At 38.9% G+C, this 22,153-nt stretch overlaps 1 protein-coding gene across 3 annotated transcripts in view; it reads left to right on the top strand.

Annotated features, from left to right (window-relative positions):
* fyb2 (FYN binding protein 2) overlaps positions 1–22,153 on the top strand; it is a 42,079-nt gene that overhangs the window by 12,082 nt on the left and 7,844 nt on the right. Inside the window, exons 4-14 of one of the 3 annotated variants that reach the window (XM_033028508.1) lie at positions 1,184–1,256; positions 3,439–3,592; positions 4,811–4,970; positions 6,889–7,012; positions 9,759–9,799; positions 12,538–12,598; positions 13,776–13,801; positions 14,949–14,997; positions 18,553–18,581; positions 21,214–21,292; positions 21,761–21,871. In XM_033028508.1, coding sequence (XP_032884399.1) covers positions 1,184–1,256; positions 3,439–3,592; positions 4,811–4,970; positions 6,889–7,012; positions 9,759–9,799; positions 12,538–12,598; positions 13,776–13,801; positions 14,949–14,997; positions 18,553–18,581; positions 21,214–21,292; positions 21,761–21,871 — 907 coding nt within the window. Of the gene's footprint in view, positions 1–1,183; positions 1,257–3,438; positions 3,593–4,810; positions 4,971–6,888; positions 7,013–9,758; positions 9,800–12,537; positions 12,599–13,772; positions 13,802–14,948; positions 14,998–18,552; positions 18,582–21,213; positions 21,293–21,760; positions 21,872–22,153 lie in introns of all 3 variants that reach the window. The other 2 variants (XM_033028507.1, XM_033028509.1) reach the window with 2 other exon arrangements.

Here is a 22,153-nt window from a genome sequence, read left to right as displayed (position 1 = left end):
ATAATTCCGAACCAGCCCACACACCCCAGCTGGTTTGTTTTTTTTGCACTGTTACTCTTTCAGTCGATTTCGCAAACCATGGAATGATAAATTGTGATGACAAATTATATAACACTTAATAAAACTTAGTGAAACTTTGCAGATATACAGATAAAACAACACAATTTTATGGATGCTGTTGTTACTTGAATGTCAAACCAGGGCAGGACATGCACAGTAAATGGCAGAGCCCTGGAGCAGGTTATAGAACAGAAGGATCAGTGAGTTAGGTGCAGACAGGATGGTAAGGGAGACGTTTAGCGTGCTTGCCTTCGTTGGGATATTAAGTACAAAGTTGGGACATCATGATGCAGCTGTATATAGAATCATAGAAAGTAGGTGCGTTATTGATATGTTATTGAGAAGGCCACACTTGGACTACTGTGTGCAGTTCTAGTCGTCCTATTATAGGAAGGATGTTGTTAAGTTGGAAAGGGTGCAGAAAATAAATGCCAAGATGTTACCTGGATTTGTAGGCTTGAGTTACAGGCAGGATAAGCTGGGATGTATTCTTTGGAGTGTAGGAGGCTGAGAGGCAACTTTATTGAAGTATACAAAATCATGAGCGGCATAAATAAAGATCAGATCCAGATCAGTCTTTACTCAGGATAGAGTATTATAAAACTAGAGGGCATGGGCTTTAGGTGAGAGTGAAGAGATCTAGGAGGAATCATTGGCAACTTTTTCAATCGGAGGATAGCCTGCAGAGGAAGCTATAGGGGCTTCAAAATACATTTTGACATATACAAATAGGAAGAGGTCAGCAGGACAGGGGCTAAATGAGCCTGGCCCACCTTGTCCATTGTAATAAAGTTGCCATTCTGGGCCAGAGGGCCTCTACCCATACTATAAAACTCCCACTCCATGAATGAAAATCCCTCGTCCTGTATTATCTCCAATGTTAAGCAGATTTGAGGTTTGTTACTTTATGGAGTAAAAAAACGTCTGAGAATGGCCAAATGTAGTTGATCTAGAGAGGAAATGACTACCAACAGTTCAGTCCACCCAGTGCTGGGGCTTTGAAACTTAATTTGGCTTAGAGGTTTGTGTTTATAAATAATCCTACTTTCCTTTCTTTAATATTGATTGCTGTATTGGTCACTGAAATAAATAGACTGGAAGATCCATATTATTTCTTTGATAGCATCTGAGAAGAATAACACACCTTCACCACCCAGAACACGTCCAGAGAAAGATGACATTTCAAGCACTGAAAGGTAAAGTACGTGTTCTTATGATTTGTGCAATTAACAAAAAATGACAATTCATCCCTTGTATTTTGTATTTTCAGAGTACAAAGTATTCCAGTAAATATTAGCAATTTTATTCAGTTACCTGGTAGATTTATAAAGCAAAGCTTAGGAACCATGCTCAGAATTTAGAAATTACAGAGTAAATTTTCAGGAAACTATGCCATCTCCCAGATTCCTGTCAATCATGGAAGGGATATTTTGATGGTAGATCCTTGTGCAACCTCTTCTGTTTCTTAAAGAACCCTTAATATATTTTTAAATATTTACCTTGGCCAGTGGCAATCGGATCCTGGATGCCACCAGCTTCACTTGGAGGCTTAGTGGGCCTTGATTAATCCAGGATTCGTATGGTGTCCCTAACCTAACAATTACACTGAACTTTAACATGACTCCCTTCTCTTCTGAAATCTTCCAATGCCCAGTATTGGGCATTAAATGACAAGGAGTGAGAGCACTTTGAAGGACAGTGTACATTGACTATACAACCTCATTGTTGTTCGTAGGTTGGTGGGTTTAAAATGTCCCTCTGAGACTTCAGGGATATTTTAAACAAACATTATCATTTTTTTATTTTGGCCTCTTTGATGGGAGAAATTTTAAAACTAAATTATAATTTGCACATGGTACAACATTTCATTGATTAACCTTTAAATATCACGTACCGAGTGCAGCAAGAGTTGACTGCAACTTTGAATAAAGAAGCCAGTTTCCATTGCTGGAAATAGAAATGAGATTGGTTACATCTTCAATCTGTGTTTGTAATGCTGATCTATAATGGCTTCAGTGCATTGTTTTCTAGGTGTGAAATTCACTTCACTTCATTGACTTAAAGGTGAAGTGATTTTGGAAAAGCACAGCTCAATTACACTACTGTACAATATGTAGCTACTTGATGTAAATTTCTTCATGGAAATATTAATTTTGTGGTATTTGAGGTTGTGGTTGGGTTAGTCAAAGGATCTTGGTTTAAAGTTGTTCCAATATTATTTTTTAAATGTGCATTCTCCATGATTGCATCAAATTCCTCTGCACTATTTGAATGAAATTATTTATAAGATGTGAATGAACTACTGTATCTCACTTACAAATGTGTGAAATATTGCACTATAATGTGAGAGCAAAAGTAAATGACTTATTTGTAGATCATTTTGAATTAAGTGATTTATGTTTGAGATTGCACAATAATTTTATAATCTGATAAAAGGTTTGCAAGCCCTCATTCTATCAATTTTACTGCCTTGGTTGCATTGTATTTAAAATAATAGGTGTAACTCCTGCAATTTCTCATTGTACACCTGCAAACTTACATTTACAATAGAAAATATCAAGTTGTGCTGCATTTCACCCTGCTCTTCCTAAGGCAGGTGCAACAACATTACTACTGATAGAAGGGTATGTTTGCATATTTTTAAAGTCGGTTTCCATTTTTTTTTAAAGTCTGAGTAGCTTAAAGTAAAAGCAACTTTTTGATTATTTTATAATGGGGGCAGAATTATGCCTGTGTGTCTTTGCTCAGTTTCTCCTTCCTTTGGCTCTCCTTTAACTCAGTTTTGTCTCTTAGTGGAATCTGACTAATATGTATTTTAAAAAATCAATATGTTTTAAGTAAATTTCAATGCTGATATATCCATTTATTATCAGCTCTCCACCTCTTACAATAGGAGTTTTGAAGGGCTTTGTACTAGGGAATAATTCCAATCTTTTTGCTTGAAGATAACATTCTACTTTTCTAATGGGAGACTGCTGATGGTATGGTTCTGTGTAAATTAGTATTGGATGTTCTAGATACTGTATTGGCCCATGTACATAGAAAAATAGAAAATAGGTGGAGTAGGTCATTTGACCCTTTGAGCCAGCACCATCAATATGATAGTGGCTGATCATCCAAAATCAGTACCCCGCTCCTGATTTCTCCCCATATCCCTTGAATGAATTTGATGAAATTGTGTTATTTTTTTTAAAAGATGTATATTATACCAAAGCATCTTGTTAAACCACTGCATTCCTAAGTTGTATAAATCGATATTACAGTGCAGTGCTGCCACCCAACGATATACAATTTCCTATTTAATGTATAATGTTGTATAATGTTCAGTCTTAAAAGAATGAAAATATCCTTAACTGCTGCATATTTTTATTTTGGAAGCGATGCACAAGAAACAAATTATGAAAACGTGAGGCACCACAAAGAAACTGAGCAGGAAAAGGAACTGCAAGACAGAAAAATAGAAGAGAAACAGTTGGATCAAATTAAGGAATGTGAAAATAAAAAGAGAAAAAAAGAATTACATAAGTTCAATGTGTGTATATATGTGAATTTGCTAAAAATGCATATAGTTGTTGAACAACTTCCTGCGGTTTAGATGAAAGCAGGCATGATCATTGCTTTATTTTTATTTCTAAATTTAATGTTGCATGCATTTCAATCCTATGAACTGATTTTTTCTAGTGGGAAATGGAAATTGTCAGGTTTACAATAAGAACATATCTTCAAATCTCTACACAGAAAAGGAGCGTTAAAGATGCTTCCTTGGCAGATAGACAGAAAATGCTGGAATAACTCAGCGGGACAGGCGCAACTCTAGAGAGAAGAAATGGGTGACGTTTTGGGTCGAGTCCCTACTTGGTCCCAAAACGTTACCCATTCTTTCTCTCCAGAGATGTGGGCTGTCCCGCTGAGTTACTCCAGCATTTTGTGTCTACAGTTTAAACCAGTATTTGCAGTTCCTTCTTGCATCTTCCTTGATGGATGTTGGCTTTGATGTTTTATTTGAAACCTCGGGTAATGTAAGGGTGGAACAGGCACCCCATCTGAGCTTGTATACACCCATTCTCCATCCACTCTGCATATGTATGAAAATCACCACCTTTACTCTCCTTTGGCTTTTTATATTCTCACTTGATACTTCCCATCTTCCTCAACTCCTTTTAGTGCTCCAAGCCATTGAAAAGCACAGTTGTTTGGATCTCTTGTCTATTTTTCAAATACTGTTATATTTTGCCCTATCAGACCCCTTGTTTCAATAAAAATACAGAAGATATTCTTGATGATTAATGAAGGGTTATTTAAAATATTACTGTTTTTAGTAGGACTGGATGCAAATATTTAAGATTAAATGATGCATATGTGTGGGAATAATGCAGAATATTATGGATAATCTAGCAAAATGCAGTTGTGGAACTATTAGCTTTCTGAGCTTTGAACTTGCATAGTCCTGTCCTTGATATATATACCTCTGCATGTTTAGTGGTTTGTGTCTGATAGTTTTATCTCAGTTGCTCCGCTATCTTAACATATGTAAATCTTGTCTTTAAATTTGTAGTTCAATACAGCCAATATTGATTTAGCTTGAAAGTACAGTGTGGATCTTAAGTTGTTCAGAATATACGTGCCAGTAAATCAGTTAACATTTGCATCGCTCTGAAGTGCTGCAGAAAATGATCAAAAATGTTGCCTTTGCTTCAATTGTTGTCATTGTGGTGTTCTTTCTTTATTTTATTTTATTACTTGTATTTAGCTCACAGGTTCAGAGCTTCCAATACATAAAGTCCAAATACACAAGCATTTAAAAGGAGGGAAATTGAACCTCAAAGTGCAACCCGGGAAAACGGTGGAAATTATACGAATGGTTGACTGTCCTGCAGGGAAGTGGTTGGCTAAGAGTCAAGATGGGAATTGTATGTGAATCGCTTTTATGTACTGCTAATTTTTGTTCTTCACATCTTGATCCATTTTCTGTGAATTTGCAGAATGGAGTATCTCTATCTCACAACAGATGTCATCTTTGAAGTACATTGATAACTGGGAAATACAAGATTGTCAATTCTGTTGGAGGCAAAAGATTAATCAAATTTTCACTCAAATTTAACTGCACCAATTGGTGTACTTGACAATAAATGTCCTTTGTCCTTTGTCCAATCCCTGTAACTCTAGAGCAGAGGTTTAATTTTTTGAATTAGAGATACAGCGCGGAAACAGGCCCACCGAGCTTGCACCAACCAGCGACCCCCGCGCATTAACACTATCCTACACACACTAAGCCAATTAACCGACAAACCTGTACATCTTTGGAGTATGGGCAGAACCGAAGATCTTTGAGAAAACCCATGCAGGCAAGATCATACGAAGTCCGTATAGACAGCATCCATAGTCAGGATCAAACCCTGATATCTGCCACTGTAAGGCAGCAACTCTACCGCTGCGCCATTGTGTTTAACATGAGTGTGCTAACAAAATAAGCTTGGGAAACGAGGAAGAAGATTGATGCATTGCTCATTTAGCTCATCCTGGAGATTACTGCAGTTATTCCATGGCTGGCTGGTTCAAGGAAGGAGAGAATCAACTAGGCTTTCTATTCTGGTCGATAGTTGGATAGTGCAGATGTGTACAGCAGAATGGAGGCAAAAGCAGGTCTGCCTTATGAAAATCAAAAAAACTTTAGAGGCTGAAAATATGAAATAAAAACGGAAAATGGTGCATGAATAGCCAATCAGGCAGCAAACGTGGCAGTCCAGAGACAGTCAAGAGTGTTTTATTGCCATATCTCCAGACAGAATAATGAAATCCTTGCTTGCAGCAGCCCAACGGAATATATAAACACAGTACTCTGTAAACAATATAATAAACAAGAAAAAAAATATATCTTTTGTTTATTATATCAATAATATAATAATAGTGCAAAAAACAAAAGCTATATCCATGGTCAGTCATGACCGAAGGGGGCCTACCGGCCCCCAAGTCTGTGTAGTTTAGAGGTTGTAGTGTTTAATAGCCTGACAGCTGTAGGGGGAAAAAGTCTGTAAATCTTCTAACTCCTAAAAGTATTACTGCTGCTTATTACATCCGGTAAATCCCTTTGATGGTGGGGAGGTCAAAACCCATCACTGACTGGGCCGTGTTCACCACTTTTTGCAGTAGAAATAGTTAACATCGCTGCAAAAAGTAAGGTACAAGTTAGTTTTGGATAGTGGTTTCAGATTTCCACGTGAAGAATTGCCACTTGGAGATGGCCAGAACTAAATGTACGGCAGTTCAGGTCAGGACCAGGAAGAGCGTACTAGAGAGAAGGTGTTGGTGCCAGAGGAATAGCATCCCTATAAGAGTCGGCGCAAGGGAACTGTTCTCCAGTAAAGGTCAACGCCTTAAAGAGAAAAATTGGATAACGTACAAAACAAATCGGATAAATGTTTCAATAGGAGACAAATGCATACCATTAGTTTTAGAGTTGTCTTGTTGTTGACCACTGACATTAATGTTTTGTGCAGATCAATTGGTGATGCAGATAATTTGATCTTTTGCATTGGTTGGGTCTTATGCATGCACATACTATCCTAATGTTTACATGCACATACTATCCCATTGTTTACAAATAGAAGCTCAATCCAGGATTCGTGTCCAGGACCACCTGGAAGATATACTATAGTCCCTCATTTATTTCAAGATGTATACTTTTAACTTTGTATTTATTTAAATGGTTTTTGATTAAGGCCTAGAGCAGCAGTAATACTTTCTAATAGTAGTTTCATGTTGTCACTGAATTATTTAAACCTCACTGCCTATATGTGATTCTTACTCAAAATGAATGATCTTTTTCAGATGGCTATATCCATATTGATGCTGTGAAAATGAATATTGATGAAATTAAGGAAGTTAATAATAGACTGTCAAAATGCCTGCCAATGACTGATGAGATATATGATGATGTTGGGCTGAATGATATGCAAGTATAACTTTTTTCACCTAAATATTTGTGTGGGCAATTAATCAATGAATAACCTTTTTGATCACTTAGTTGCAATGAGATGCTTAGCTAGAGTGACAATATCACATCTAAGCTTTGTTCTTTGTCTGAGACGTCCAGGTAAATGAAATGCTGTAAGAGGATCAGGGCTGTCAGTGGGAATCCAATGTATTTCTACATTCCCTGAGACAGGAGAGTAGAACGATCTGTTGCTCTCCCTCCCCAGCTGTGGGCTGCCTTGTCTATTTGCTTTGTCCTGGTACTCATAAATGCCATATGTGCAAAACTGAAGAAGATCTATAGCAAGCGTTCCCAGCCTGGGGTAAATTTGTTGATTCTGGATTTGTACATATTTTTCTCATTGACTGACTGACTGTTTGGTTCTGGCATTCCCGTATCTGTTCATCATCAGTTGTTCATAAAAAAATAAGTGAAATAACATTTATGTGCTATTAAAGTTACCAGGGATAAACAGGAAGAAAAAGTTTGGGAATCCCTGATCTATAGGATCAGGGCAAAGCAGCCAGCTTGGTATCCCAGTCACCACTATAAACATTTGTCACTTACCTAGCTCTGCACAGTGGCTGCAGAACACGCAGTCTACAAAAAGGAGCTGTTGGTACTCACCCAGGCTCCTTGAACAGTACCGCCTTCAAAGATGAATATTTTCTTTAAATCGCTTTTGGATTTATTGCTTAGCTCTAATTGTTCTTGGGAAGATAGCGATGAGCTGCTTATTGAGCTGCTTCAGTCATCTTGTGAAGATGTACTTGCAGGGATAGTGTGTGCCAGGGCTTAGACCCAGTAACATAGAATGCAAAGTGTTCTAAAGCATCTTAAGAACTTTTTGGTTCACCTTGCTAAAAGGTTCCAGATGCTATCAAAGAAGACTTTGAGTAACTGCAGTTCGTTTTGTTCATTATACAATGGAAGGAGTTAATTAGCTGAAGAATGGAAAAGCACTGATTAAGATAAATATTCTATCACATTCCTGACTTGAGCCTTGTAAATTGTCAAAAGGCTCTAGGGTATAGGGAGGCAAGTCCCCAATTACAGGATATCTGACATGTATCTGTTGCTTCAATAATTGTGTGACTGATCCAGTTACATTTCTGGTCAATAGATGCCAAATACTTTTTATGGTGGAAACTCAATGACGATACTATCATTCTGATGCCAAAGGAATTAAGGTAGCCTACTTTAATGACTATACCAGTGACATCCACCATCATAAAGTGCTTTGAGAGACTGGCCATGATGTACATTAGTTCCTGCCTCCCCAACAGCTATGATCCAGTGCAGTTTGCCCACCGTTACAATAGCTCCATGGTAGATGCCATCTGTATGGACCTTCGTTAGGTGCCTTTTATTATCTGAAGATGGAGATATTGACCCACCTTCATAATCACAACAATTCATAATAACTCCACCTTCATAATCACAACAAAACTCCTCTCTAAAACTCGTGTACGTAGGAGTCAGCACCCACCTCTGCCACTAGATCCTTCACTTTCTGACCTATGGACCACAATCAGCAAGAATGGGTAACAAAGCATCCTCCACGATAATTCTCAACATTGGTGCCCCCCAAGAATGCGTTCTCAGTCCCTTCCTATCCTCTGTAGTCATGACTGTGCAGTCAAGTACTGCTCTAACTCCACCTACAAGCTTGCCGATGACACCACTGTAGTAGGCCGAATCTCGCAAAATTGATAGATTGAGTACCAGAAAGAGATTGAGTCGTGTTAGCAACATGTTGTCAAGACAACCTCTCCCTCAATGTCAGTTAGATGAAGGAGCTAGGTATCGACTTGAGAAAGCATGGAAAACATGCTCGAGTCAGCATCAATGGTACTGAAGTGAAAATGGCTGAGGGCTTTAAGTTCCTAGGCATAAATATCACCAACAACTTGTCTTGGACCAAGCACACTAAAGCTACAGCCAAGTGGACATAGCAACGACTCTACTTCCTCAAGAGTCCAGGAGGTTTGGCACTCTCCAACAACTCTTACGAAAATGTCTAGAGATGTATAGTAGGAATCATACTATTGGGTTGCATGGTTTGCGAACAGATCTGCCCAAGACTGTAAGAAATTGCTGAGAGTTGTGGATATCCTACGTAATTCATTCAGTTGGAAAAATTCAGAGGCATAAAGTATATCTCATCTACAGCAAATAAACACGCATCCTCAAATATAGGACATATTTTCAGCTTTGCTTGGCAAGTAATTATTTGACAATAGCAATTATTCATTTTTATTTTGCAGTCATGTTGTTACTTGTTACTTTTATTTTGAAGTCATGTTGGTTCTTACCTAATTATATGCAGAATGTTTTCTACACACTTGGTTTAGGTATAGGTGCAGATCCTTGAAACTATAGCCTGTCCTGCAGCTCATTTATATATTGAATTGTGTGGTTATTAATTTTATTATGTATTTTGTAAAGTGTGCAGTGTCATCATACATCATTCTAAAGCATTGTACCTGTTCTCTGAAATAATACATTTATAAATGTATATTATGGGACGCGTTAATTTAAGATCTCTTTGTAAACTGTAAACATTTCATCCCATTTAAATAGGCAGTTAAATTGCCATGACATTGGTAGATTTACCTTTCCAATACTGAAAACCTACTTGGTACCTTTAAAGTAACTTTGTGATGAGGTTTTAGGATGTGGTTCACAAATTGCATGTTTCATTAACTGAGATCATTTTTGACAGGACTGAGGAAGAATGTTCCACAGAACAGTTTGATAGCATTGGTAAGTACTAAATTGAAATGGCCAGTTAATGAAGCTTTGTGCTGGATGTTATTTTGCTTTCGTATCTAGGTTTAGTTCATAAAGCATAATTGATTTAATACCATAGAACTCAAATAGAATCTACAGTTGCTTTAATTCCATGCAGGTCTCTGATCGTTGCTTTACATGATGCTCCCTTGTTTTCATTCCACATGCATATTGCAGCAAGTTATTTTCCATGCACATCCTTATAGGAGCTGATAATACAATTTTTTAATTTACGGTATGATCCTTGTTCTGGACTTGTGTGGAACATGTTCTATCTGGCAAGGATTTTTGACTCCTTAATGCCTTTTAGATATGTTGAAAACGCCTATCTCCATGATCTTTAAATGCCTGGCAAACAACCCCAGATATGTGTTTGTTATTGCTATCTCTGTGGCCATGCAATTAATCTATTTTACTTTTAAGTTGATTGATCTGTATTTCTAAATCGGTTTGCTCTTTTGACGTAATTAGTTTCTCATCTTTCCTAAAATCAGATTGGTGTATTTTTATCCTTTATTCATCCTACCAATTTGCAGCAACTCGAGAATTCATTTCCAGTTATCTACTGATTCTGCAAGCTACCTTCTGTCATCCTGTATTTCAGTGCTGGTTTCCTCCACACTGTTAATCTTAACAAGTTGGTATTACCTACAAATATCAACACCATCTTTGCAATTGCCAAGTCTGAATTGCTTTTGTGCAAGGCGATCACCAGTGCTCTCAACATAGATGAATCCCTGTGGAGCAGCCTTCCTATTTTTCCCTACTCTGAGATTTGTTTTGACTTCTGCAGCCTGTTTTATTTTATTTGGCTATTTTAAACCATTCTGCTGCTTAATATCTTGCCCATAACCTGACCAATGTCTTGATCTCTGGTATCACTTTATTCAAAGCCCACTGAATGTCCATGAACATAACTTGCATTGCATCGTTTTCATCCGTTTAGTTTAGAGATAGAGCGTGGAAACAGGACCTTCAGACAACCGAGTCCGTCCCGGCCACCGGCCAGCAATCCCCGTGCAAGAGCACTATCCTGCACACTTGGGACAATTTACAATTTCATTGAAGCTAATTAACCTTCAAGCCTGTATGTATTTGTAGTGTGGGAGGAAACCAGAGCACCTTGGGAAAACCTACGCAGTCATGGGGAGAACTTACAAACTTTGTACAGATAGAACTCGTAGTCAGGATCGAACCTGGCTCTCTGGCACTGCAAGGACATTGGGGAAATAGTACCTTACCATTTGAAATCTGTGTCAATTTATTTTAATTCTATTTTGATATTTTACTGTCCTACCGATGAATAGGAAAAAAAACATCCTTCTCCCCATTGGCATTAAAACACCCCTCTATATTTCCTGAATTACTCTCCTCTATTTTTTTGAATATAGCAATGAGAGGACACGGTTTTAAGTTTTTGCCGTGTAGGAACCTAATGGGTAGTAAAATAACTGCTTGACTTGTAAGAATTTTAAAACTAAGGCTAACACCGACTAGTAGGGCTACTCAAGGCGGAGTATGATAACCAGGAGAGGAATTTCTTAATATTTGTTTATGGACTCTAGATGCTCGGCTTACTGCATCTTAATGGTGAGCATTGTTAATTGATTGAAAGATACAGCATGGAAATGGGCCCTTCAGTGCATGGAGTCCATGCCGACCATTGATCACCTGTTCACACTAGTTTCAGGTTATCCCTCTTTCGTATCCACTCCCTACACACTAGCGGCAATTTACAGAGGCCAATTAAACTGGAGCACCCGTAGGAAACCAATCGGTCACATAGAGAACATGCAAACTCCACACAAACAGCATCCAAGGTCAGGACCGAGACAGCAGTTCCACCAGCTGTGCCACTGCTTTTCCGATTAATATCATTAATACTTTCAATGCAAAATAAGGCAAAAGTGAGAGTTTTACATATTATACAATGATAAGAACTAAAAATGTGGAACATTTTGCAAACAATCAATACATATTAAAATATGAACAGCATAATCTTTAAGCTGTAAATAATTATTAACATAAGGAAGTTTAACGAAGTTTTGCTCCCTAAAATATTTATTTTCCATTGAAATGGATGGAGATGGATCTGCTGCAGTTCTAAATCACCACAGCCTCTGCCGTGTCACTATGGGGACTTGTCACAGATTTGTGTCTGTCTTTGGCTTGCATTTGAAGCATTTACAAAAATACCATGAACAATTAACAGTAACTATCTGGCTTGTGCATTTGCATAGATATTCCACTTTGATCTTGTTTGCTCCTTGTAACAAGTGATTTTGTAACACTAAACTCGAACGCTCATTGGGAAAATTATTGGATTGATAATCTGGATATGATAATGTTTTCAAGAGTGTAGACAAAGTCAAAGACAAAGGCATGGATAGGAGAAGTTTGGAGGGATATGGACCAGCCACAGGCAAATGGGACTGGCTTGTTTACGCATGAAGGGCCTGTTTCATTACTGTGTAGATCTATGACTGAAATTTGTATGCAAAATCGGCTTTATTGATCGAAGTTCAAAGATTAATTTCTATTTTGATTCCATTGAAAGTTATTGATCTACAATGGATGTGGGAAGTTAGTTCATTCTTGAATATGAATAATACTATTTGTGATAAGAAATTTAAGATATAAAACCCAAAATGGATATAACGCTTGGGAATTGGATTTATTTATCTTGCTTTATATATCACCTTTTTTAACAGAAGAGACATCAAATATTTACGATGATGTATTAAGCAAAGTGATGACATCTCCTATCGACAGGTACAACATAACTTGCCATCATAAATAATTTTCAAGGCTAAACTGGCTGATTAATAAGTTCAAAGTTTTTCAGGACATACAAACTATTATGTCAATGCATGCAAATATTTATTGACAATGTTACATTAATTCTGCTTTGAATCATTATAAATCATCAGGGATAAATTGGATAGCACCCGAAAACTAACTGGGTAACATTGTATGCAGTTAATCTGAACCTATTAATTGCATCAGTTTCATTTCTTTCACATTCAGTTACCTGGTGCATTTACGCTAACTATTCCTCTCATGATCTTATACACCTCAACAAGGTCACTCCTCATCCTCCTGCGCCCCAAGGAATAAAGTCCTAGCCTGCTCAACCTCTTTCTATAGCTCAGGCTCTATAGTCCGGGCAGCAGCCTCGTAAATCTTCTCTGCTCTCTTTCAAGATTAATGCCTTTCTTCTTTCCTATAGCAGTGACCAAACTGAACACCATACTCCAAATGTGACCTTACCAATGTCTTGTAGAACTATAACATTACATCCCAACATCTATATTTAATACCCTGACTGATGAAGGCCAATGTACCAAAAACCGCCCTGACTATGCTACTTTCAAGAAACTATGTACCTGCACTCCAATATCCCTCTACTCTTCTATATTTGCCTGAGCCCTACCATTCACTGTGAAGGTCCTGCCCTGGTTTGACTTCCCAAATTGCAACACTTCTCACTTCTCTGTATTAAATTCCATCAACTAGTCCTCAGCCCACTTCGCCAACTGATCAAGATCTTGCTGCAAATGTTGACAACCATCTTCACCACTTGCAATACCACCCACTTTAGTATCATCTGCAAACTAGCTAATCATGCCTTCTCTGTTCTCTTCCTAATCACTGTTTAGATGACAAACAGCAATGGGCTCCGTACCAAACCCTGAAGCACACCACTAATCACAGGCCTCCAGTCTGAAAAACAACCTTCTACCATCGTCTTCTGCTTTCTCCCATGAAGCCGTCATTGAGCTTGAATATTAGTTATTGTAGACTTTTACAATATATGCAGCTTCATTATAACATTAAAATCACATTATATATTTCTCTTGTATAAGCAAAAATCTATTGGTCTGCAAATTAAATTAATGTTTACTCTTTTTAGTCTAATCATGGCCAACACAATCAAAAATGTCAGCAGTCCACAGATCCATTTAGCTGATAAAGGTGAGTCCAAAATACTCTGCAGAATGATATCTCCAAGCTTCTAAATTGTGGCCTCAGAACTGGATAATTGATCTAAAATATGCCGGCCTCTCCGCATCATATTGATCAGCAGAGTGTGCTCGGAAGATGAGGATCTGAATTTGCTGTTGTCACAAAATAAACATAGCATAGTAATATAGCTCATTTTAACAGATAAATATTTGGAGAGATGTGCTTATAAAAACAAAATGAGCCAGAAAAACTTGTAGTAGGTAAGAAATGACCATACCTTGGTCAAAGATGTAGATGTTAGGGAGATTGTTTGGAAGAAGGCATAAAATTGGGGAAATAATTTGGGATTGAAGCTATAGCTATTTAGTGTAGCAAAGACCGGGAGGAAATTTAAAGTAGTTGTTGGGCTGGAGCAACAACTGCAAGGGGACGAAATGAAGAAAGGATTTAAGTGCAAGGATTGAATAATGATGTTTTTATTTTGCATTTAAAGCTTTTAAATGTTCTAATTGAACACAGACTGAATTTTCTAACATGTTTCTCTGCGTAACAATTGCCTCTTCTGCTTCTGGGTAAATCTATCTGACATTGAAACATTCTACATTGCCTTCTGCCTTTCATAACTTGAACCCCCCCCCCCCCCCCCCCCCATCCTTCAGCTTTTATAATCTTCAGTTAATCTAAAATGTTGCTGTTTGTACCTTGTACACATCTGCTTGTGTATCATTCCATTTCTCTCAAATCTCAAAGAAAAAAAATAAAATTCATAGTCTTGCCTTTCCCTATCGCTGAAACAATATCCAATGCTCTTCAGTCTCATTGCTTGATTTGTTCCTCTAACCTCAATGTCTTGTGCTCACCAAAAATATCCTTTTAGTTGTGTAATTAAAGGAAATAACTGATTTTGCATTGTCCTGGGATAAACTATATAAATTGATCAGGATTGTACCTTTCCATGGAAATTAGTAAACATATGCTAATTTAAATGCCATATATTCCTTTGAATAGCTTAACAAATGTAACATATTTGCAGAGAACAGATATCATGCCATTAGCAATTGAATTCTTTCAATACAGCCCTTAGAACAGTTTGCAAATCTATAGATGCACATACCTGACATTTCCTATTGGACTTATTTGCTTTCATTTATTTTAGAATCACTTCATGAGGAAATATATGACGATGTGGAAATTGGTAGCCCTGAGTAAGTACGACACATTTAATTCTCCACTGATTTGAATTCTTCACTATAGAGTTTCCACGTGATACATTAGGGTGGCATAGTGGTGCAGCAGTATTGCTGCCTTGCAGTGCCAGAGACCCAGGTTCAATCCCAACAATGGGTTTTATCTTGGTGGAGCTTGTACATTCTCCCTGTGACTCTGTGGGTTTTCTCCCAGTGCTGCGTTTTCCTCCCAAATTCCAAACCAGTGCATATTTGGAGGTTAATTGACTTCTGTATATTGCCCCTAGTGTGTAGGCTATAAAAGTGGGATAACATAGAACTAGTGTACAGGTGATCGATGGTCGGCATGGATTCGGGGACGTGGGGGACGGAAGGGCCCGTTTCCACGCAGAATTTCAAAACAAAATATTCCCGCTCTTGTAATTATCCTGGACTGCTGATTGAAAAAATAAATAAATAAATAAATAGATTATCATGGTATGTGTTTTGTGGAAAGCCCATCATTTGTTGCCCTTGGAAAATGATGATGACCCACCTTCCTGAACCACTTGTAACAGTTGGTGTAAATGAAGGACTTTTGCCATTACTGAGGCTATATGGACCAGGTGGGTTATCACAAATTTTATTATCACTATTACTAATGTGATTTTATTCAGTATTTACTTAAAAATGAATCTGAAATTTGCTGCTGCTGCTGTATAAAAACCCTTGCCTCCTGATCATCAGTCCATCAACATAATTACCATAACTCCATGGGGGGGGGGGGGGGGGGAGGGAGAGAGAGATCCTCTCTCTCTTGCAAGTTTTTAGGTTAATTGGCTTTAGTTAAATTATAAATTGTCCCTAGGTACACAAAAATGTTGGAGAAACTCAGCAGGTGCAGCAGCATCTATGGAGCGAAGGAAATAGGCAACGTTTTGGGCCGAAACCCATCTTCAGATTTAAATTGTCCCTAGTGTGTAGGATAGTCCTTGTGTATGGAGTGATCAAAGGGCTTGTTTCTACACTATTTCTAAAGTAAATAGTGTTGCTGAGTAATGGCAGTCCATTTTGCTGAGGGTGATCATTGATGGTGGGAGATTTGGGGTGGTGATACCATTGAATGTCAAGGGTACAATACAATACAATACAATACAATACAATACAATTTATTTGTCACTTTAACCTCATAGAGGCTCAAATGAAATGTTGTTTCTACAGTCATACACCCAAGAAAAAAAGACCCAAGACACAACACAATTTACACAGACATCCATCACAGCGCATCTCCTCCTCGCTGTGATGGAAGGCAAAAAAACTTATATCTCCCCTGCACTTCCCATTCCCCTCCCGATGTCAAAGTCAAAGCCCCCGGCGGGCGATGGCACTTGTCCCGCGGCCATTAACGCCGCGCCGGGCGATGCAAGGCCGCGCTCCGGGTGTTGTTGTTGGAGCCCCCGGCGGGCGCTAGCAAAGTCCTGCAGCCATTCCAAGCCGCGCTCCAGGTACTCCTCGACTCCTCGGGCGGGAGAAGTCGCCGTTGCGGAAGCCCCGAAAAGCGGTCTCCCAGCAGGGACACGCGGGCTCCCGATATCACCGTCCACCGGACCCGCGGCCGGAGCCTCCGAATCCCCGGGGGTCGTGCCACAGCAGCTCGCCACCACAGCTCCACCCGTTCCCAACTCGGCCAGCTCGATGATGACTCACACACACTCACTCACTCACTCACTCACTCACTCACTCACTCACTCTCACTAAAACGGGACACAAATAACAAAAAGACAGACGGACTGCAGAGGCCGCTGCGACGTGAGTCACGCCGCCCACCGAAATAGGGTAGGTGGCGGGAGACTGTCCTGGAGATGGTCACAGCCTCATTCTTTGTAAGAGTGCATTTTACTTGCCGGTTATGAGCGTGAATGTTATTTGGGTTTGGAGGCATGGACTGCTTCATATGCTGAGAGCTTTGATTGGAAGTGGAATTGAGCAAGTCAACTATTTATTGTCCTGTGCATAGGTATGGTGAGGTGAAAATCTTGTAGCCGCATCATGGGCACAGAATATAAATTATGTATAAATTATCAAAGACCATTAAAAGAAAGACTGCAAAAATGATACATGGGTGGCATAGTTGGTAGAGCTGCTGCCTCGCAGTGCTAGAGACTTATGTTCAATCTTAACTTCAGATGTGGAGTTTGCATGTTCTCCTTGTGACTGTATGGGTTTCCTCCACGTGTTCTGGTTTTCTCCCACATCTCAAAGACCTGCTGGATTGTAGGCTACTTTACCTCCAGTGTGTAGGGAGTGGATGAGAAAGTGAGATAACCTAGAAGGGCAGTCACGGCGGCGCAGCGGTAGAGTTGCTGCCTTGCAGCGCCAGAGACCCGGGTTCGATCCCGACTATGGGTGCTGTCTGTACGGAGTTTGTACGTTCTCCCCGTGACCTGCATGGGTTTTCTCCGAGATCTTCGGTTTCCTCCCGCATTCCAAAGACATACAGGTTTGTAGGTTAATTGGCTTGGTAAATGGAAAAATTGTCCCTAGTGGGTGTAGGATAGTGTTAATATGTGGGGATCGCTGGTCGGCGCGGACCCGGTGGGCCAAAGTGCCTGCTGCCTGCTGTATCGCAAAACTAAAGTTAACTGGTGCAAAAACACAATAGAATAAAAGTCCATTGTGGTGTAAAAGATGATCCTTACTATTCTGTTGCTGAGGTAGGATTAGGATTGTGCAGGTTGCATCAAGAACCTGATTGTTGCAGGAAACTATTTGTTCCTGAACCTGATGGTGTGGGACTTTAGGCTTCTGTACCTCCTGCTCAATAGTAGCAGAGAGAAGGCAAGGCCCAGATGCCCTGGCCGACAGATGCTGCCTTGAGACAACACCTTGGGTAGATGCTTTTGATGGTGTGGGCTAATGGACTGGGCTGGACTGAGTTTGCCATCTTTGCAGCTCTTGTCACCCCTTATGATGGAATTTTTGTACCAGGCTTTGATTCAACCGATCAGTAATTATCAGCAAAAATCCTCACATCGGACCATGTCATGGATGAAGAGCCATTGCACCTAGATTGGACAAAGGGACATTGATGAAGCAGTTGGAGATGGTTGAGCCCAGGACACAAGGAAACTCCTGCAGTAATCTTCAGTATCATGGTGCCTGAACATGCAAACATGCCACAGTTAAACGTCATTAAAACAAACGGTTGTGAGTTCAAGCCTCATTGCAGGACTTGTGCATAATCTAGCTTGGCATTGCATAATATATTCTATTCTTCAGTCCTGAAGTGCCAGGATACAATGAGGCTTGAATCCAGACCACCTGCTTTAATGTTTAAGAAAGAACTGCAGATGCTTGTAAAATCAAGGGTAGACACAAAATGCTGGAGAAACTCAGCGGGTGAGGCTGAGTGTCTGAGGAAGGGTCACGATCCGAAATGTCGCCAATTCCTTCTCTCCATAGATGCTGCCTCACCCGCTGAGTTTCTCCAGCGTTTTGTGTCTACCTCCTGCTTTAATGATACTCCTTCATTGATGTATCATTGAGAATTAGATATACATTACTGTTTGTAATTTATCTTTTTTTAATTTCCAGTGTACATTCAGCATCAGAATCTACTTTATGTAAGTGTACTTCAACTGAAGAGATTTGGAATTCATTTTAGACTGAGTTACTTGAAGGCCGTTAAAGTTGCTCATCTCGCCCGTCCCAAAAAATGTAACTTTTTTTTTAGTGAAATCACTTTCTAATGCTTTCCCCACAAAAAAAATCTATTATTTCAGTCATCAATTAATCAATCATCAAGCATTGCTTCAACACATTTGACTGGATGGGTGTGCAGGCATGATCTGCACTTTCACCTTTTAAACTCCCTTTAGATTTGACAATTGTGGAGATTCCAATGTGTCATGTTTGTCTGGGAACTGCAAATGAAAAAAAAATGATTGATCATAAATGTCTTGGCTGGGAAGAATACACAATTGAAGCATTCGATCGAATTTTGCCTGATCTTGGACACAATAATAAATTAATGCGAGGTGATATGTTAGTGCTGGCTAAAGATTTCCATCAAATGTTATCAGCAATTCTAGAACATACTAAAGCAAATTAATTCAAAAGCACTACTAGAGCATCATGTATTTGCGGGAAACATTAAATTATTACACTTGAAACCAATATGTGCGTCCATTTGGCAGGAATCTATCAGCGAAAGTTTGCTTTGAATTGACTCTAATTAGGAAATGGGCAAATTAAAGTCAAAGACTCCATAGAAATACTTTGTTATATCACCTCATGATCTGATGTGAATTGTTTTCCCAAATGCTACTTAACACTAACTAAATTGCCAATAACTGCATAAAAGAGCAATTTTGACACCAAAAACTGCAGTGCAGCCCATGAATAAAGGCCTATTTTCAAAGCTTCCCAGGCAACATTTACAATATAAATCTAATGACACCGTCGAAGCTATTGAGGCTGTACATTCTCCCGTCCAGTTTTTAAACTGTCAATATCTGCTGTGCTATCCACATTAACCTGAAGAAGCTCTAATTATGCTACTCAGGAATTTGGATACATTGATACTAGGCAATGACACAAGATTATAACATTTCTACCACATGTACTTGAAGCCACAGTGATTTCCAGTAATGCAGTTGCAGAAAATATCTTCATCCTTTGGCTACCTGTTATTCCATATGATCCATCATTTCAATTCAAGTAATGTTGCCTGGGTTTCAGCAACTAAGTTACAGAGAAAGGTTGAATAAGGTCTTTATTCTTTGGAGTGCAGAAGGTTAAGGGAGGTCTTTAAAATTATGAGAGAGATAGACAGAGTTGACGTGGATAAGCTTTTCCCATTGAGAGTAGGGAAGATTCAAACAAGAGGACATGACTTCAGAATTAAGGGACAGAAGTTTAGGGGTAACATGAGGGGGAAACTTCTTTACTCAGAGAGTGGTAGCTGTGTGGAATGAGCTTCCAGTGGAAATGGTGGAGGCAGGTTCGATTTTATCATTTAAAAATAAATTGGATAGGTATATGGATGGGAAAGGAATGGAGGGTTATGGTCTGAGTGCAGGTAGATGGGACTAGGGGAAAATAATTGTTCGGCACGGACTTGTAGGGCCGAGATGGCCTGTTTCCGTGCTATATTAATGAAAAGCAAGGATATTAGGTTATCTCGATACTCATTAATTTTCACATGATCATCTATCTGGGTTGCCCCTGAGTGAGTGATAAAAATAATCTCTACAATTATACATCAGCATTTTGTGCCTATCTTTGGTGTAAATTAGCATCTGCAGTTTCATCCTATACATTTATACTCCAAATTCAAAAGAACAAAAAATAGTGTGTTCTGAGACATTTCAAAATTGGAATCGAGTAATTTATCCACTGTGCATTGATACATACCTATTTAAAGAGAATTATATTAAATTTTACTCAAGACATACAGCTTTGTAAGTTAATTGGCTTCAGTATAATCATATAGTGTGTGTGTGTGTGTGTGTGTGTGTGTGTGTGTGTGTGTGTGTGTGTGTGTGTGTGTGTGTGTGTGTGTGTGTGTGTGTGTGTGTGTGTGTGTGTGTGTGTGTGTGTGTGTGTGTGTGTGTGTGTGTGTGTGTGTGTGTGTGTGTGTGTGTGTGTGTGTGTGTGTGTGTGTGTGTGTGTGTGTGTGTGTGTGTGTGTGTGTGTGTGTGTGTGTGTGTGTGTGTGTGTGTGTGATTTAATGTTGGTTGGCGTGGACTTGGTGGGCCGATGGGCCTGTTTCTGCACTGCATCTCTAAAACTAAATTAAATTTTGTATACATACTTATTTTCATTGTGCATGTTTTCATTCATAGCCTTAGTTAAACTACATAATTCATATTATTCATAAAATAATAATAATAATATAATAATTTGTTTATAGGGACAGTGCATATTAATGGACATTTGCATGTAAATATGCGAGATTGTAGCCAATCAGTAGCTAATTTCCGTCTCTAGTCCCAGGCAAAGGTAGGTGAAGTGTCTTGCCCAAGGACCCAACGACAGTACACACTCCAAGCAGGATTCGAACCGGCCACCTTCAGGTTGCCAGCCGAACACTTAGCCCATTGCGTGGGTTAGATTTATAAGGAGAGTTGTAAAACCCAATTACATAAAAATAAATGGAAACATCACGATTACCAATATTATACCCAGTATTGCCTGGGTTATTGCTGCTCATTTAAAACACTTTTCTAATCAGTTCCTTTTTTTATTCCTTAGCAGCGACAACAAACCTCGACAGTGATAAAAGTAGTTTGTATGAGGACGTTAGCAATGTAAGGGAACTCAAAGATTCAGAGTAAGTGATTCACCATTGTCATTGTCAACACTAGATGCTTATCCATATGTACTTATCAAATGGTATTTCTTAACAGCAGGAAGTGTGTTCTTCAATTTTATTCCTACCTTTCTTGTTAGCCATGTTAAATTACAATTAAAACACAAAGTACTTGTGCTATATATTGGGTATTATTTTTGTAAGGCTTTTCAAATAAGCGCAGTAGGTGTGGTCTAGTCAATGAATTTATGTAAATAGTGACCATTTTATTGTTGAACCCCTGATTTTCCAAAGCTAACCTCTCGTGTTTTGGTCTGTGGTACGATATCAAACTCGCTTTCACACGTTCAAAGAAAGCTGTTTCAGAAAGCTTTTTTTCATTTATTCCTCCATTATCCAACCATCCATCAGGGTGCAGCCTTTTAGTGTGAGGGACTACATTTATATTCCTGTTGGGTCACATTCTGGTATTTTCCTACACTCTTTTAGAGACAGAAGCTCCAAGTCAGACACAAGTAAAGTAAGCTGGGGGGAAATCTTCAGGAAGCGTGGAGAAAATACCATGAAAACAGGAGAAATGAAATTCGAAGGAAGTGTAAGGTAGAATGTAATATGTTCTGTTTCCCTGAGACTTGAAGAAAATGATGTGATCATAAATTTCTGGCATTACTGGACAGTTGAATACTGATTTCAGTAAGGTCTTGAATAGTATTTGTACACTGAATTATATTTCTACTGGCACTAATCCTGATTTTCTAAAAGTGCTGTGGGTAACATATGTTTCAACTGTTATTATCTGAGCAACACATCGTAGACAACACATATGGTTCCAATATAAGTAACCCCAACCTGAACATGCCATCCTCATTACTATCAACCAGT

The sequence above is a fragment of the Amblyraja radiata genome, chromosome 10 (assembly GCF_010909765.2).
Source record: "Amblyraja radiata isolate CabotCenter1 chromosome 10, sAmbRad1.1.pri, whole genome shotgun sequence".
NCBI classification, from domain to species: Eukaryota; Metazoa; Chordata; class Chondrichthyes; order Rajiformes; family Rajidae; genus Amblyraja; species Amblyraja radiata.
Note: the sequence above shows the minus strand (reverse complement) of the source record. Positions and strands in the feature narration are given on the sequence as shown.